Source organism: Mesoplodon bidens (genome assembly GCF_964165515.1).
Source record: "Mesoplodon bidens genome assembly, chromosome: 19".
In the NCBI taxonomy this organism is placed as follows: Eukaryota; Metazoa; Chordata; class Mammalia; order Artiodactyla; family Ziphiidae; genus Mesoplodon; species Mesoplodon bidens.
The window spans coordinates 30180560-30199310 of NC_138179.1; the positions used below are offsets into that span (position 1 = coordinate 30180560).

Here is an 18751-nt window from a genome sequence, read left to right on the forward strand (position 1 = left end):
GTGTTGTGTCACTTTCTTCTGGCTTCTGGGTTTCTAATGCAAAATCTGCTGTCATTAAAATTTCGCTCTAGGGCTTCCCTGGTGGCGCAGTGGTTGAGAATCTGCCTGCCAATGCAGGGGACACAGGTTCGAGTCCTGGTCTGGGAGGATCCCACATGCTGCGGAGCAACTAGGCCCGTGAGCCACAGCTGCTGAGCCTGCGCGTCTGGAGCCTGTGCTCCGCAACAAGAGAGGCTGCGATAGTGAGAGGCCCGCGCACTGCGATGAAGAGTGGCTCCCGCTTGCCACAACTAGAGAAAGCCCTCGCACAGAAACGAAGACCCAATACAGCAAAAATAAATAAATTAATAAAAACTCCTAACCCCAACATCAAAAAAAAAAAAATTTCGCTCTAGTTTTCAGATTTTGTGGATACTTGTGAGGACTTCCATGGTATGTTAATTGACTAAAGCGAATAAAAGCAGTGTGTAGAGTATTATGTTGTTTGTATAACAAGGGACGGTGGGGAGAATGCTGAACATATACATAATTGCTTGACCACACATAAGATGGCTCTGGAAAGACAAGCACAGCTGGCACTGTTACCAAGGTGAAGGAGAAAGGGGTGCCTGAAAAAAAGGAAGGGAGGTTTTTCAATTTATACACTTTTGCCATCTCTTGAATTTTGAATCATGAGAATTCCCCCCAGTTTCTCTCTCCACATCCTCTTTCCATGCTTCCTCTTTTACTACTTGACATCTTTACAAAATTTATTTGCAAGAATTACTTCTATATTCTAAATAAAAGTCATCTTCAGAAATACGTATTGCAAATATCTTCTCCACTCTATTGCTTGCCTTTTGCTCTATTGATGGTGTCTTTCCACGTCTTAAAGTTAACGATGACCAATTTATCAGCATTTCCCTTTAAGGTCGGTAGTTTTTAATGTCCTGCTAAAAAGTATTTTCCTCTCCCACGGTCACGATATTCTGCTGTTTGGGACTTCCCTGGGGGTCCAGTGGTTAGGACTCGGCGCTTTCACTGCTCTGGCAGGGCTGGATCCCTGGTCCCGGAACTAAGATCCCCAAAACCGCGCGACGCAGCCAAGCAAAACAAAACTAAAAACCCCCGATATTCCGCTGTTGGCTGTTATTTTCCAGAGTCGTGTCTTTCACATTTAGGTCTACAACCTAGCTTGGATTGATTTTTTTGCGTGAGGTAGGGGTTACGGTTCGTCCCCCAACCCCGCCAAGGACATTCAATTGATCGAGCACTTTTCCTTCAAAATAACTCTTCTATTTCATTACAGTGGCTCTTTTGTGGGGAGAAGACATGTAACTACATACCCGTGGGTCTGTTTCTGGCTTCTCACTTCTTTTGCATTGATCTTTTTATTTATCCCTGGGCTAGTATCACACCGCTTTAATTACTAAGGCTTTATGCTCCGTAGCATACATTCTTCAACTTTGTGTCCCCTGCCCTCTTCCCGAAGAGTGCACGGAACTCAAACCGTGACCTTCCGAATTTCCCTCCGAAGATGGAGGGACGGCACTTAGGCTGGAGGACGCAATTCAGACCTCCGCATCCAGCCCCTCCTGCCTGCGCCTCGAGGCGCGCCCCCCCAGCGCGCATGCGCAGCCTCACGACTGGGCGAGGGAAAAATACGTCACCGGAGAGGCGGGAGGATGGGGTTGATTCGCCATGGCCTCCGCCCCGACCAGGTAGGGCTGCGGGCGGGGGAACCTCGGTGGCGAGGGGCGCGAGGTCCCGCCCCGAGCTGAGGCGCGCGGCAGGTCCCGGCTCGAGCTCGTCCCGCCCGCTGAGGGGAGAGAAGTGGTGTGGAGGCCGAGCGGAGGCCGCGGACCCGGAGAGGCTCCGGGCTCAGCGTTTTCTGGATGGGGAGCCGCGCCTTCGCTGAGCTTTGAGCCTCGGTTTGCGCGGCTGCAAGTGGGTGTAGGCAGGCGGCGGACCCGATTTCCCCGATTCCGCGCCGTGCGCGGGCGAGGCTGGCGGCACCTGTCCGGTGCAGAGTTAGCGCAGCAGGTACCTTTGTTCGGAGGCAGGGCGGGGTGCTGCCTGCTGCGTACCCGCGGTGTGGCTACGGCATCTCTTGCTCCTCCTGCCCTTGCTCTGCCGTTCCCAAGCTGTGCGGCTTGGACCAGTGTCCTCAGCTGTAACTTTGGGAATAAAATGCCTCCCCCCCCCCACAATGAGTTGTCGAGAAGCATGGTGAGATTGCGCATGGGTGGTACTCAGCAAGCGTTTGGCACAGAATAGGTGCTCAACAAATGGTACCCATACAACCCTCTTTTTAGTTTCCTTTGCTATGGTGATTTGAGAATTGACGAGTTACTTTTGTTACGAAATAGTTAACGAAGTAATTTTTGAGCTTCATATACACGTGTGTTCAGTGAACATAATACTTGCTTCTCTTAATGGAATTACCAGGAAGTGCTTTTCACGTCTTCCAACCTGTGTATGGGGAAAACAGGAAGTCAGTTTGTAGAAAAGTGGCAGATAGAAAAAGGGATCCTCAACTTGGTGATACAGGGATAGAATTAGCAAAAGTGATCTAATTCTTAAGGATAGGCAGGGAACTAACTTTTTTGAGCACCCACCAAAATGACTGTTGTAGATATCTCTTATTCCTTAGCACGAGAGAGTATAGTATAGTGAGTGGTATCACCATATTTTCCAGCCCAGTTTTGGGTGCTGAGAGCACCCACAGCAAATAAGTGAGGGAAGCAGGCTTTTAAAACTAGGCTTCTGTATAAAACAAACTCATTCTAGTACAGGGATTGCTTCTGAAGAGGTCCTTGCTCAAGAATTTATTTTTTTAAAATATTTTTTTAAAGTGTATTTATTTTTGGCTGCGTTGGGTCTTCGTTGCTGTGCGTGGGCTTTCTCTAGTTGTGTCCAGAGGGGACTACTCTTCATTGTGGTGCGCGGGCTTCTCATGGTGGTGGCTTCTCTTGTTGCGGAGCACGGACTGTAGGTGCACGGGCTTCAGTAGTTGCAGTACGCAGGCTCAGTAGTTGTGGCGCACGGGCTTAGTTGCTCCGCGGCATGTGGGATCTTCCCGGACCAGGGCTCGAACCCATGTCCCCTGCGTTGGCAGATGGATTCTCAACCACTGCGCCACCAGGGAAGTCCTGTCTTCGTTTATAGTAGAAGAAATGGACTCAGAGATGGGAAGAAATTTAGCACTGAACTAGTAAGGGCAGAGCCAATTCCATGTTACTCCAAAAGCTAGTGCTTGTCTATGTATTTCATTAATTCCTTCACTTCACAGATATTTATTGAACAGCTGGTCTGTACCAGCAGGTGCTAGGTGTTGGGGATACACTGATGGCCAAAGCAGACACAGCCTCTGTCTTCAGGTAGCAACTTGAGTTGAAGTAGCAACTCATAAGCAGTGAGTCTAGCAAGGGAGACACAGATAATAGAAAATGACCAACTAAATATTGGCTGTGGTCGTGGTACCCGCCATAGGAGACAGTAGAGGGCGCTGTAAGAATATATAATGGGGTCAGTGGCAGCAGGCCGGGTGAAGAGGGACAGGGTCGCCTTTCCTGAGGAGATAGTAGTCAGCTGAGACCGTAAGGACCGAGTTGGAGTTAAAATGGGCAAAGAGAGGGCTTCCCTGGTGGCGCAGTGGTTGAGAGTCCGCCTGCCGATGCAGGGGACACGAGTTCGTGCCCCGGTCCGGGAAGATCCCACATGCCGCGGAGCGGCTGGGCCCGTGAGTCGTGGCCGCTGAGCCTGCGCGTCCGGAGCCTGTGCGTACCACAAAAAAAAGAAAGAAAGAAAGAAAGAAAAATGGGCAAAGAGAAGAGTGAAGAGAAGGAGGGACGCAGGTGAGGCCTCGAGGGTCGGAGGCGCTGTGTCTGGTAGTTTCGGAGCTACCCATGTGGCCGGCAGTGGAGAGTGCGTCCAAGGCAGAAACGGACACAGGTTGGATCCCATCCGAGCAGTGCTGCGCCCCAGGGTTTATTTGCTTCCCAGCACATATAATCATCTCCACAAACTGTGTCTGTGTTCCAGCTCCCGGCCTCCTTCTTCAGACATGGTTAGGCCTCTGGTTGCCCTGGGTGGGGACGGATGTGCGGAGGGGCAGAGACCTCAGTGTGACACTTGCTCAGTGTTGGTTACTTGCGTGGCAAAGCTGAATAGACAGGAGTGCCTGTATTGTATTTCACCCTATTTGTCTCTGGTTTGCAAAATTATTTAACATTTTTTAGTCTCCCGATGGTCCAAGTCCTATGTTAGCTACCTAGGATACAAACGTGTAAGGATAGTTATTAATTTAATTCATGTTTTATTTGCTTTCCATTTAAGATGCTACAGTTGTTTTAACAATATTGTTCTTCAGATGTGTTTGTTTACCATCTACTATGTGCTAGGCACTGTGCTAGGGACATAGCATGAGCAAATAGACATGGTCTGTGTCCTCCTGGAGCTTAAGCTCCCAGTTGGGGCTGGAGGACGGAGAGGGAGGGGGAGCGACTCAGGGAGATGGGGTTGGAGAGGTAGGCAGGGGTCAGACCATGCAGGCCTCACAGGTCATGCCAAGTATATCTGGGGCTTCTCCTAAGGATGGTGGGAGGCCACTGAAGAGTCTCAGTCAGGGAGTAGAACCAGCAGGTGTGTGTTTATGAAAGATCACTCTGGCTTCTCCCTCTGCGGAGGCGGAAGTCGATGGGTGTGAGGGCTGTTTAAAAGGTAGGATCAGTGGGACTTGGTAATAGGTTCACTCTGGGGTAAGATGGAAGAGGGAGGTTCAGGGCTGATTCGTTTTCTGGCCTGTGTATCTGAGATCGGAACTCAGAGGAAGGACATGAGTTCAGTTTTGAGTAAGACGTCTTTGAAATGATCCCGGTGGGGTGTCACAAAGGCAGGGATGTAGGAAGGTTTGGCACTCACATGACCGGAATGGCTGAGTCTCTAAAGCTCTTGTCAGAGAGGAATGAACACCTTTCCCATTTTTTTGGGGGGGGGCTGTGCTGTGGGGCATGTAAGATTTTAGTTCCCTGACCAGGGATCGAACCTGTGAGGTGTGGACTCTTAACCACTGGACCGCCAGGCAAGTCCCCACCTTTCCTTATTGAGGGAGCTGTCAAGGTGGGACCCGTGAGGTGGTCCAATGAGAGTAGAATTTCTCCACATTTATGTTGGGGAAAGGTAAAAATAAAATCTCCTGCCAACCTAGGAAATGCTCTCCACAAATGCGGAAAGAAAAGAATTCTGTTTTTCAAGCATTAACCGAAACTGGGATACAACACAGGTAATCTGCAAATGAGACTACAAAAACAGAAAACATTTACAGCCCATTACATACATAATCTCAAGATTAATGGTAATTTGTTCTCTTGTAAAAAGACTGGACAACACCATTTGCTGTATGTGTTTTCATCCTGAATTTACCTGGTGATTGGGGTGGCTGTCTGTGCTAGTCAGTTGCCTTTCTCTGAAAGAAAAATAAAACATCCTTAATTTCTATGAGCAGGTAGTCGAGGTGCCTAGGCTAAACTCCCGCAATGTTACCTTAAGAGAGGTGGCTCCCAGGCCCTTCAGAAAAAAATTCTTGGGTTTTACTTGTGGCTGGAGCTAGCTTATTTAGCCTTTAAAAAGGTTTGCTTACATACCAAAGGGACAGAGGAAGGATTTACAAACTCTAGGTTTTTCAAAGAAATGCTCTAAGAAAAAGAGAGAAAAATCTCTTTCCCTTTTTGCAACAGGGAAAAGTCAGTTTATTTATTTATTTATTTTTAAGATGTTGGGGGTAGGCATTTATTAATTAATTTATTATTTATTTTTGCTGTGTTGGGTCTTCGTTTCTGTGCGAGGGCTTCCTCCAGTTGTGGCAAGCGGGGGCCACTCTTCATCGCAGTGCGCGGGCCTCTCACTATCGCGGCCTCTCTTTTTGCGGAGCACAGGCTCCACACGCGCAGACTCAGTAGTTGTGGCTCACGGGCCTAGTCGCTCCGCGGCATGTGGGATCCTCCCAGCCCAGGGCTCGAACCTGTGTCCCCTGCATTAGCAGGCGGACTCTCAACCACTGCGCCACCAGGGAAGCCCCGAAAAGTTAGTTTAAAAAATTTACTTAGGGCTTCCCTGGTGGCGCAGTGGTTGAGAGTCCGCCTGCTGATGCAGGGGACACGGGTTTGTGCCCCGGTCTGGGAAGATCCCACATGCCGCGGAGTGGCTGGGCCCGTGAACCATGGCCACTGAGCCTGTGCGTCCAGAGCCTGTGCTCCGCAACGGGAGAGGCCACAACAGTGAGAGGCCCGCGTAACAACAACAACAGAAAATTAAACAGTGCAGTAAAATGTTGGACTGGAGCTCTCACAGTATGGGAATTGTTCTGGAGATGATCTTTAAGTGAGTTCCATGTAGTTGTGCATAGTTAGGATGCCTGCAGGTGGTCAAATCTAGCCCATAATTTCTTGTACATTGATTTAAAGAAAAATATAGATACAGATCCTGCTGGTTTCCAGCCAGAGCTCTTGTCTCTGGTAGTTAACCCTTCTAGGACTTGTCCTCTTTAATGTCAATAATGTAATTTCTCACTCCTACCCATTGTTAAAAACATAAAATTCAACTGAGTAAATTTTTTAAAATTAATTAATATATATATATATATATTTTTTTTTTTTGGCTGTGTTGGGTCTTTGTTGCTGCACATGGGCTTTCTCTGGCTGCGGTGAGCGGGGGCTACTCTTCGTTGTCGTGCACGGGCTTCTCATTGCGGTGGCTTCTCTTGTTGCAGAGCATGGGCTCTAGGGCGTGCGGGCTTCAGTAGTTGTGGCACGCAGGCTCAGTAGTTGTGGCTCGTGGGCTCTAGAGCGCAGGCTCAGTAGTTGTGGCACACGGGCTTAGTTGCTCCGCGGCATGTGGGATCTTCCCGGACCAGGGCTCGAACCCGTGTCCCCTGCACTGGCAGGCGGATTCTTAACCACTGCGCCACCAGGGAAGTCCCTAACTGAGTACGTTTTAAAGATCTTACTGGCTTTCTTTGAGTCATGAATCGGGCAGCATCCCATCTAGCAGATAGAGAGGAGCTCCGAGGAGCTGTACAAAGTGAAAGGCTTTTACAGGCAGAAGGAGCGGGAACAGGAAGCTCTACTTGGGAAAAAAACGGGTTGGTTGTGGCAAGGTCACCCCCCTTTAAGGGATGCAGGGGTCCATCAGGCAGATGACCTCACTGTGCTGACCAGGCAATTCCTGATTCCCTGGTTTAAGATTCCATTTCTGGCAGAGGCTGAAACTAATTAAGTGAAGTTTGGTGATGTGGGGCTCAGCATCGGTGACTCCACTTTGAGCATATTTTCTTGTTTTTAACACCAGTTCTTCATATATGAGATATTTGGTAGGTAAAGTTATGATTTTAATGCAGAAATGAACTCACCACTAATCTATTCTGGAAGGTCATAAATGTGGGGATGGAAATTGAGACTGAATGGCATGTAAATTCAGCTTGGAATCTGCTTTCCACTCACCGACGTAGTAAATGCAACAAACTCTCCTTTAGATCCTACCTGAGCTATCCCTTCCATCTTCTTAAGTTCACGGTAACCTGAGACTTGGCCACTAAACTGCTTACTGGAGGGAGAGACCGCTGATGGCAGCTGAAGTGATTGAACGTTGCTTACCAGTAGTTTGAACTTGTTTGCTGTTATCAGCCTTTTTTCATCATTAGTGTATAGGAATGCAAGAGATTTCTGTGCATTAATTTTGTACCCTGCAACTCTACCAAATTCATTGATTAGCTCTAGTAGTTTTCTGGTGGCATCTTTAGGATTCTCTATGTATAGTATAATGTCATCTGCAAACAGTGACAGTTTTACTTCTTTTCCAATTTGTATTCCTTTTATTTCTTTTTCTTCTCTGATTGCCATGGCTAGGACTTCCAAAACTATGTTGAATAGTAGTGGTGAGAGTGGACATCCTTGTCTTGTTCCTGATCTTAGAGGAAATGCTTTCAGTTTTTCACCTAGTATATCTTCTTTGGAAAAGAAAGTTTAGAGAAGAAGCAGCTCATTTTTTATCTGGATTATCTTTTATTCTTGTGTTGCACGAGTTCTTTTTATATTCTGGACACTTTACCCTTATGAGATACATGATGTGCAAATATTTTCTCCCATTCTGTTGGTTGTCTTCTTTTTTTTTTTTTTTTTTTCTTTTTGCGGTATGCGGGCCTCTCACTGTCGTGGCCTCTCCCGTTGCAGAGCACAGGCTCCGGACGCGCAGGCCCAGCGGCCATGGCTCACGGGCCCAGCCGCTCCGCGGCATATGGGATCCTCCCAGACCGGGGCACGAACCCGTATCCCCTGCATCCGCAGGCGGACTCTCAACCACTGCGCCACCAGGGAGGCCCGGTTGTCTTCTTTTTTGATAGTTTTCTTTGAAGCACAGAAGTTTTAAATTCTGATGTTCAATTTATCTTTTTCTTTTGTTGCTTTTGCTGTAGTGTCATAGCTAAGAAATCATTGCTTAATCCAAAATCATGAAGATTTACACTTAAATATTCTTTAAAGTATTTTATAATTTTAGCTCTCACATTTAGGTCTTTGATCATTTTGAGTTAATTTTTATATATTGTGTTCTGTAAGGTTCCAACTTTATTCTTCAGTTTAATAAAGTTATCCAGTTGTTCCAGCATCATTTATTGAAAAGACTGTTCTTTGCCCATTAATTTACCATAATGTAAAAGTCAAAGCCATTCTTTAAAAACTCACTTGATTGCTCAAAGATTTCTATTTCATTTATGGGAAATGGCTTATGAGCAGTCTTTTTTTAGGTAACTGCCTAATTCTCCTTGAGTGGTTTTTTTCCTTTCGTTTCCAAGAAAATGAAATGAGCAGGTGGGATGTATTCCATGAATGCAAGGTTGGTTCAATATTGGGAAATTGATTAGTATCTTATACAGCATTATTAAGTATTAGGAACAATGATATGATTATTTCTCTAGATGCTGAAAAGCCTGTCAAAAAATTCAATACCCATTATAATAAAAGCACTTAGAAAATAGGAAAAAAAAAAAGCCTTTACGCTATTACATACCCTAGCAATAAACATGGTGAATGCACAAAATACGTTTTCGATTTAAGGTATTTTTTTTCTTTTAATATGGGCTCTGGAATTTGCCAAGTAATTTTTTTCAATCCTGAAAAGGCTCTGCGAGAGGAATAAGGAGGGAAATATGTATGCGGAAAAGTAAATCTGCCAACAGTGTTTGGTGAAATAAACAGATCGTTTGATGGCTTACTGTGGACATGTCCTGAGGTGATGTGGCCATGTCCTTAGGGAGCTGTTTGGGGGGTTGCTGGGAAATAAAGTGATAGGTCACCGGCTAGGCTATTTTTAAATGAAAGCTTAGAAGTTGGCTCTGGAAAACCCTCTCAGGTTATTATGCTTCCCTCCTCCTTTAGTCCTCCAGAACGTGAGATTCCTTTCCATGTGTTTTCTGGCATTAAAGTCAGGACACTCTTAAGTTTTAAGTGGAAGCATTATTAAAAACTGCTTCAGAGTAAAGGGCATTTCCTAGTAAAATTTCACAATTATGTTTTCCAGTTCCAAAAATAACTTGGGGGACTTCCCTGGTGGTCCAGTGGCTAGGACTCCGCACTCCCAATGCAGGGGGCCTGGGTTCGATCCCTGATCAGGGAACTAGCTCCCACATGCCACAACTAAGAGTTTGCATGCCGCCATTAAAGATCCTGAATGCTGAAACTAAGACCCAGCACAGCCAAATAAGTAAATAAATAAATTAATAATAGGAAAAAAAGCCTTGGAACTCAGAGTGAACCATCATCCTAAATAAATTGTCTAAGAGAGAGAACAGTGGGCAGAGGCAAATAATTTATCCAAATTCATGAGGAAACTAATTTGTTAGAATTTTAAAATAATCTGATTTCAACCATGAGCCTACTTGAAATTAGACAGCATTTAATGTTTAATCCTTTATGAATGACACACTTAAAAATTTTTTTATGGTAAAAATATACATAATTTGAACTTACCATCTTTTTTTAAATTAATTTATTTTTTTTTAAATTTTTGGCTGCATTGGGTCTTCATTGCTTCGTGAGGGCTTTCTCTAGCTGTGGTGCACAGGCTTCTCATTGTGGTGGCTTCTCTTGTTGTGGAGCTCGGGCTCTAGGTGCACGGGCTTCAGTAGTTGTAGCACATGGGCTCAGTAGTTGTGGCTCACAGACTCTAGAGTGCGGGCTCAGTAGTTGTGGCGCACGGGCTTAGTTGCTCCGTGGCATGTGGGATCTTCCTGGACCAGGGTTCGAACCCGTGTCCCCTGCATTGGCAGGTGGATTCTTAACCACTGCGCCAGCAGGGAAGCCCCCTTTGCCCATTTTTGAATCAGGTTGTTTTTGTTTTGTTTTAAATTTTAGGAGTTCTCTATTTTAGATATTGCTCCCTTATCAGATATATGATTTGAAAATATTTTCTGCGACCCTGTGGGTTATCTTTTTACTCTGTGAATAGTGTCTTTTACTGCACAACATTTAAAATTTTTCATGAACCAATTTATCTAGTTTTTCTTTTGTTACCTGTGTGTTTATAGTCTTATCCAAGAAATCATTACCAAATCCAATGTCATGAAGCTTTTGCCTATGTTTTCTTGTAAGAAACATGTTTTAGGTCTTACATTTAGATCCTTGATCCATTTTGAGTTAATTTTTGTATAAAGGTCCAATTTTGTTCTTTTGCAAGTGGATATCCAGTTTTTTTTTAAATTAAATTAAATTAAATTTTTTATTTTTTGGCTGTGCCATGCGGAATGTGGGGTATTATTTCCCCAACCAGTGATCAAACCCATGCCCCATGCAGTGAAAGCACAGTCTTAACCACTGGACTGCCAGGTAAGTCACTGGATATCCAGTTTTCTTAGCATCATTTGTTGGAAAGACTATCTTTCCCCTATTGAATGGTTTTGACATTCCTGTCAAAAATTACTTGACCATATATGCAAAGGTTTATTTCTGGCCTCTCTATTCCATTGGTCTATGTCTGTCTTTGTGCCAGCACCACACTGTTTTGATTACTCTAGCTTTATAGTAAGTTTTGGTATCAAGAAGTGGTTCTTCCAGCTTCTTTGTTCTTTTCCAAGATTCTTTTGACTATTCCGGGACCTTTGAGATTCCATGTGAATTTTAGGATGAGTTTTTCTCTTTCTGCAAAAGGCATTGTTGGGATTTTGATAGGGATTGAATTGAATCTGCAGGTTGCTTTGATTGGTATTGACATTTTAATAGTAATAAGTGTTCCACTTCATGAACATGGGATGTATTTCCATTCATTTATGTCTTGTTTAATTTCTTTCAGCAATATTTTGCAGTTTTCGTCGTACAAGTCTTCACCTCCTTGGTTAAGTTAGTTCTTAAGTATTTAATTCTTTTAGTTGTTATTGTAAATGGAATTGTTTTTGCATGTATAGAGATACAACTGATTTTTTTGTGTTGACTTTGTGTCCTGCTACTTTGCTGAATAAATTTATTCTAACACATTTTAAACACATTTTTGTGGAGTCCTTAGGGTTTCCTACATACAAGATCATATCACCTGCAGATAATTTTACTTCTTCCTTTCCAATTTAGATGCCTATTATTTCTTTTTCTTTCCTAATTGGTCTGGCTAGAATTTTCAGTACTATGTTGAATAGAGGTGATGAAAGTTGGCATCCTTGCTTTGCTCCTGATCTTGGAGGAAAAGCTTTCAGTCTTTACCATTGAGTCTGATGTTTGATGTAGGTTTTTAATGTATGGCTCTTATTGTGTTGAGTAGTTTCCTTGTATTCCTATTTGTTGAGTGCTTTTATCATGAAAGGGTGTTAAATTTTATCAAATGCTTTTTCTGCGTCAACTGAGTTGATCGTGTGATTTTTTCCTTCAGTTGATGTGGCATATTGTTGATCATCTTCATATGTTGTAGGATCCTTGCATTCCAGGAACAAATCCCACGTGGTCAGGATGTATAATCCTTTTACTATGCTGCTAAATTCAGTTTGTTAGTTTTTTTTGTTGAGGAGTTTGGTGTCACTCTTCAAAAGGGATATTGTTCTATAGTTTTCTTACAGTGTTTTTTCTTGGTATCAGGGTAATGCTGGTCTCATGGAATGGGTTAGAATGTTCTCTCCTAAAACGGAGGAGTCACTAGCTAGGGCTGCCCTGGGCCGGTTGTGTGCCATGTGGCCAGCACACCAGCTTGGGTGGTTTTGACTTTGAATCAAAGCTTCAGGTGAGGCTCATCCTCTAGACAGACCACCTTATCACAATTCTAGTCGTTTAATTTTTGTGTTTCTTTGTTTATCGCCACTCTGTCTGTCTAGGCGGTGAGCTTCATGAGGTCAGAACCCACGTCTTCTTGGTCCATCACCCTGCAACCCCGGCCCCGCCAGCACCCGGTGTGAATGGCATCTCGTGTGCCTTAGGTGAACAGGTGAGCCAGAGCCATCCTGGAGCTGAAAGGAGGCTCAGCACGTGAGGTGTGGATGTAAAGTAGGGAGCTTGGTCTTTTTACGAAACGCTGTTAACGCTGCCTGTCTGGGGACTTACCTGGTGGTCCAGTGGTTAAGACTCCATGCTTCCAATGAAGGGGGCGCAGGTTTGATCCCTGGTCAGGAAACTAAGATCCCACATGCCGCATGGTGCAGCCAAAAAAACCCAGCTGCCTGCCTGGCTGCCTTTGCTCAGTTCCTGTCTGAGATCTTCTCTGGAAATGCTTTATTGCTTTTTTTCAGTTAGCTTATGAGTCAGCAGGACCTTAGCATTTACAAAGTGCTTCCCATGTGGTTTCTCATTGGAATAATCACCCCCATTTTGAAGTTAGAACACTTAGTTGCAGAGAATAAATCTGCTTGCGTCACACAGCAGGGACATGACAGTGTGAACTTGAACCCTGCTCCCCAGTGCCAACTTGGTGCTTTTTCTGCTTTACACCCACGGTGAGTGCCTTGTGTGGTTTCCGTCGAGGAGTCTGGGCCTCTTGTGTGCTCTGGGAAAGAGGGCAAGATCACTCAGGCATCTTCCAGTAATACTAAATTCATTTTATAAAGCACATTAGAAACCAAAATTGTGGGACATCCCTGGTGGCGCAGTGGTTGAGAGTCCACCTGGCGATGCAGGGGACACGGATTCGAGCCCTGGTCCGGGAAGATCCCACATGCCGCGGAGCAGCTAAGCCCTTGCGCCACAACTACTGAGCCTGAGCTCTAGAGCCCGCAAGCCACAACTACTGAGCCCGCGAGCCACAACTACTGAAGCCCGTGTGCCTAGAGCCCGTGCTCCGTAACAAGAGAAGCCACTGCAACGAGAAGCCCATGCACCACAATGAAGAGTAGCCCCCGCTCACCAGAACTAGAGAAAGCCTGTGTGCAGCAACAAAGACCCAACACAGCCAATAGTAAATAATAAACTAAAAAAAAAAAAAAGAAACCAAAATTGTTTTTTGTGACAAGGTGTCTAGGTTGCTATCATAAGTGCTGTTTTTAAAAACTGAACAAAGACTTTGGCCCATAATAAACGTTAGCCTCCAGCACCCTGTCCTCGTGTTAGGAGCCCGTGCTGCAGGGTCTGGAGCTGTGCTCAGCACCTCTCATCCCACCCTCCCAGGCTGGGCATGCTGTGCAGCGGGGGCCCAGCATCTTACTGGAGAGCAGTGCTCGCTTCTCCAGGACTGGATGCTCAGGACCTGGTCTGAAATACTTGTAGGCTTTCCTTTTGGTTCTGCCTTCACTAATGCCAGCCTGCACTCCTTTAAACTGGGGGCCCTAAGGCTGGCATCCCAAAATACACCCCATAGACCACTCGTTCATGGCTCGTTCCAGCATTCCAGGGAGGGCCTGCTGACCTGAAGGTATCCTCTGGCCTCTGGTCCAAGTTACTCTGCCCTGGGTCAAAAGACCAGAGTAGACATGGTTGCCGGGAACTGCCACTGGTGAAGTGTCTGCTGTCTGAGGTAGGATGCTATCTTTTCTTTTCAGTCAGAGATGGCCTTAGCTGCTGCTTCTCATACGCTTGAGACCAAGAAAGAGTGGCTTTACTCTGCTTTTACTTTCTGAAATTAGATACGTATTTTCAGATATGGGTCATAAGCATGACCTGTAGCTTACGTCACCTGTAATAGAACAGCTGGCTGTCAGCGCTAACACACAAAAGTGGATGTGGGCTGTGGGAACTGAGCCTGACTGCTTTTGCTGCCAAGCCCCTCCTTGCCCTGTGGCCTCAGTGTCCTGCCGTCCAGTTGGAACCCCTCTCTGCCCTTTAGCCTGATTTTCTTGTGCATAACATGGCAGCTTATTTCATGACTAATCCTTCCAGACCTGAACTCATTATCATTTTTTAAAATTAATTAATTAATTAATTAATTAATTAATTTTATCTTTGGCTGCGCTGGGTCTTCGTTGCTGTGCGTGGGCTTTCTCTAGTTGCAGCGAGTGGGGGCTACTCTTGGTTGCAGTGCATATGCTTCTCATTGCGGTGGCTTCTCTTGTGGCGGAGCATGGGCTCTAGGGGCGTGGGTTTCAGTAGTTGTGGCACGTGGGCTTCAGTAGTTGTGGCTCGCGGGCTCTAGAGCGCAAGCTCAGTAGTTGTGCCACACAAGCTTAGTTGCTCCGCGGCATGTGGGATCTTCCCGGACCAGGGCTTGAACCCGTGTCCCCTGCATTGGCAGGCAGATTCTTAACCACTGCACCACCAGGGAAGTCCCTCATTATCATTTTTCACTTTGGAGGGTTTTCAGATCCCCTCCTTTGATTTTCAGATGTAGCTCTTAATGGTTTAATTTATATGTGTGGTTTCTGAGTAGATTCTAACAACTTGTTTTTATTGACGGTTCAATTTATTTTATTTTTGTAACAGAGAAGAAAGGAATCTTTGGAACAGATTCCATCTGTGAAATGCAATGTAGAATTTTGGCTAAAGGGTGGAGAATGGAACAGATGGCATAAGAGGTGACGTGCCTGCTCCGAGTTGGTTTCTCGGTGACGGTCTTGTTTCTAGTTTGAGGTTTCAAAAGCCTCAGTAGAAAGTAGGAGAGCAGTGCAGACCCACAAACTTTCCGGCCGCCTGGCCCAAGTAACAGGCACCTGTGAAGGTGCTTTTCCACCTTCACACTCTTTTGACTTAGGTCTGGAGCTCCGTTGTGTGTGCTGCGAGAAAACACAAGCAGACACCTGGGCTTGTGACTTCCTCTCTCTGGTCACTTCCTGTGTGGGGAGTGAGTGGGTGTGGCTGGTGCGGGTGGGCGGAGCCTGCCTCCCCTCTCGCCACGTGCCTGTCCTGCTTTTGGCTCTGGCTCACAGCACTGCTGGGCTGACTGTCCCTCTGTGCTATAAGCTCATCTCCAAATGCTGGGAATCGTGAGCAAGATTTTTTTCCCACTCCCTTTTTTTTTTTTTACCACCAGTCTTGTCTTCCAGTTATATCTGAAACTAGCAGTTTTAAGAAACATTTTGGTATAAAATACAAAATTTATAAGCATGTTATATGTCATTTTCAAAAAAAACCAGGCCCCTTTTGACCTTGTTTTACATAGGAGATTTATTTCCTGATCTGGAAATGTGGCCAGCCAAGACTTAGTTCCTTTCTTCCACTTGGGAGCCCCTTTTGCTCGGAGAAGGCCCCCAGACACCACAGCAAGTCAGTGGGTCTGAGTTACTTCTTTGTCTAGCTCTCCTGGCCATCATAACTGCTGAGGGGGAGACAGGAAGGAGTTGGCACAGCGACCTCTGAGCGTCTGGGAGGCCCGGGGCCCATCGGTGTGGCGATGTGTACTGCAGAGCAGAATGGCAGGTGGGAGATCTTTAAGAATTTGAAAAACTCCCAGAAAGAGTTGAGATTGTCTATATTAGCAGCTTCACCTGGTCAGGGGAGTTATGCTGAAGTTGAACCTGACTCTAAAATTAGTGGCTTGCTCTGGGGTGTCTTTTCCTACCATCCTCCTGAGTTACTGGGCAAAGCTGCACTGGTTTATAGTTTACGTTCTGATTCTGTGAGAACTTGCCAGACTGAATGCAGATGCACTCTCCTTACAGAAAGTGGGCTGAGGATGGACCCCCTTAACCTGGTGCCATATTTGCCTCGGGCAGAGTGGTCCCTGGGGCCAGGAGACCAAGGCTGGCTCGCGATGTTGGGTCAGGTGCTCAAGGAATACCAGACATGTACAAGACGGTGTGTGGTTTCTCTCTTTTCTTCACATCAAGGGTTGCCGGCTGGGGCTTTGAACAGGTGCATGGAGCTGTGGTTGTCTGAGTGGGGCGCCTTGCTGGGTGGGTTTATCTTCATCCTGTTCCTCCCCTGGGTATGAGAAAGGGGTGGACAGGACATTGTGGCCCTTGTCTGCTCTCTCTTTGCTGTGTTGGCCTCCATGACTGTTGTGTTGGCCGCATTTTGTTTGTTTCTTTTTTATTTTTTTTAAGTTTATTGAATTGTAGTTGGTTTATAATGTTGTGTTAACTTCTGCTGTACAGCAAAGTGACTCAGTTATAGATACACGTATTGTTTTTCATATTCTTTTCCATTGTGGTTTATCAAAGGATATGGAATGTAGTTCCCTGTGCCATACAGTAGGACCTTGTTATTTTTTATTTTATTTATTTATTTTTTTTGCGGTGTGCGGGCCTCTCACTGTTGTGGCCTCTCCCGTTGCGGAGCACAGGCTCCGGACGTGCAGGCTCAGCGGCCATGGCTCACGGGCCCAGCCACTCCGCGGCATGTGGGATCTTCCCGGACCGGGGCACGAACCTGTGTCCCCTGCATCGGCAGGCGGACTCTCAACCACTGCGCCACCAGGGAAGCCCCGGTTTGCTAATATCTTGTTGAGGATTTTTGCATCTATATTCATCAAAGATATTGGCCTATAATTTTCTTTTTTGATAGTATCTTTGTCTGGTTTTGGTATCAGGGTGCTTGTGGCTTTATAGAATGTCTTTGGGATTGTTTCTTCCTCTTCAATCTTTTGGAAGTGTTTGAGCAGGATCAGTGTAAGTTCTTCCTTGTATGTTTGGTAGAATTTGCCTGTGAAGCCATCTGGCTCTGAACTTTGTTTGTAGGGAGTTTTGTTTGTTTATTTGTTTTTACAGATTTTATTTCACTTCTAGTGATCGGTCTGTTCAAGTTATCTATTTCTTCTTGATTCAGTTTTGGTGGGCTGTATGTTTGTAGAAAGTTGTCCATTTCTTCTAGGTTGTCAAATTTATTGGCATATAATTGTTCATAGTATTCTCTCATGTTTTTTTTGTATTTCTGTGGTATCAGTTGTGATTTCTCCTCTTTCATTTCATATTTTGTTTATTTGAGTCTTCTCTCTTTCCTTCTTAGGGAGCCCGGCCATTGGTGTGTTAATTTTTGTTTACCCTTTCAAAGAACCAGCTCTGGGTTTTATTGATTTTTTTTTTCTATTTTTTTTTTAATCTCTATTTTATTTATTTCCTCTCTGACCTTTATTATCTCCTTCTTTCTGCTGACTTTAGGTTTTCTTTGGCCACATTTCCTTTTCTTTCTTTCTTTCTTTTTCTTGGCCATGCCAACGAACCTGTTTTACCGACAGAGGTGCCGAGGCCTCAGCGGTGCGGCCCTGACCCAGGCTGGTGAGTAGCTGAGCCAGGATGTGAACCTGGCCAGGAGGCGACCCTGTGCTGCCACTCCATTAGTTGGTGTTTTCCAGGTGGTCTCTGAAACCTCTGAATTTTTAGAGGCAATAGGGCTGCGTATTGGTGCTTGATCCCTTGTAGCCTTCAGTGAAGTTCTGACTTAGCCCCAGGTTATGGGTCTGAGACAGGCAGACTCCACAGACCCAGAGGCTGAGCCGGTTGTCCTTCCCTGAGCAGTGTCCCCACCTCCCTGGGCTTCCTGGGCATTGTCTGGGCCCCAGCTGATTTGAGCCAAGCAGGGTGGTCCACCTTGGGACCTACGTGGTATGAGGATCTGGGATTGCCCTGGGGATAAAGCTCTTCCCGCACAGCTGTCCCGCTGGGCTGAAATGTACCCCACAGCCTGCCGTCTTCAGGGGCTGTGCCCTGTGAAGGCCCCCAGGCAGCACCCACAGACTCACAGAACGGCGGAGGTGCTCCTGCCCGCTCTCAGCCTCTCTCAGTACTACCAGGTGCCAAACAAAGGATCTTTGTTTTTGTTTTTGTTTTTTTAAATTAATCAATCAATTAATTTGGCTGTGTCAGGTCTTAGATGCGGCATGCGGGATCTTCTTGCGGCACATGGGCTTCTCTCTAGTTGGAGTGCACAGGCTTCAGGGTGCGTGGGCTCAGTAGTTGTGGCACACGGGCCTCTCTAGTTGTGGTGCACGGGCTCTAGAGCGCAGGCTTAGTTGCCCCGCGGCATGCGGGATCTTAGTTCCCTGACCAGGGATCGAACTCGCGTCCCCTGCTTTGGAAGGCGGACTCTTAACCACTGGACCACCAGGGAAGTCCCCAAACAAAGGGTCTTTGGGTTCTCACCTCTCCCCTGGGACTCGGCCCTGCCTGAACATCCAGTTGAGGGCAGGGGTTGGTACCAGTAGTACCCGGGTAAAGAGCTCGGCACTTCGCAATCCACTTGGATTGCCAGGGCATCCACGTGTGGGTTTGGCACAGTGTAGGGTAAGAGGGAAATGTGTTCACTTAGCAGACAGTAGCCGGCGTCTTTCAGGAGTAGATTAAGTGGAGGTTGATAGGAAAGAGTCATTTTTGCAGATGTTCGTCCAAGGATGTTAATTTTTTATAGTGATCAAGAATTTGGGCGTATTTGGAAAGGGAGGTGAAAAA

General features: G+C 46.0%; 1 protein-coding gene across 6 annotated transcripts in view; it reads left to right on the plus strand.

Annotated features, from left to right (window-relative positions):
- Positions 1–1638: 1638 nt before the first annotated feature.
- The window catches only part of DHRS7B (dehydrogenase/reductase 7B), a 37567-nt gene continuing 20454 nt past the window's right edge, over positions 1639–18751 (plus strand). For 3 of the 6 annotated variants that reach the window (XM_081218778.1, XM_081218777.1, XM_081218782.1), the window contains exons 1-3: positions 1639–1700; positions 12323–12432; positions 16028–16163. In XM_081218778.1, the coding sequence (XP_081074904.1) occupies positions 16042–16163 (122 nt within the window). In that variant the 5' untranslated portion in view covers positions 1639–1700; positions 12323–12432; positions 16028–16041. The remainder of the gene's footprint in view (positions 1701–12322; positions 12433–16027; positions 16164–18751) is intronic. The other 3 variants (XM_081218780.1, XM_081218781.1, XM_081218779.1) reach the window with 2 other exon arrangements.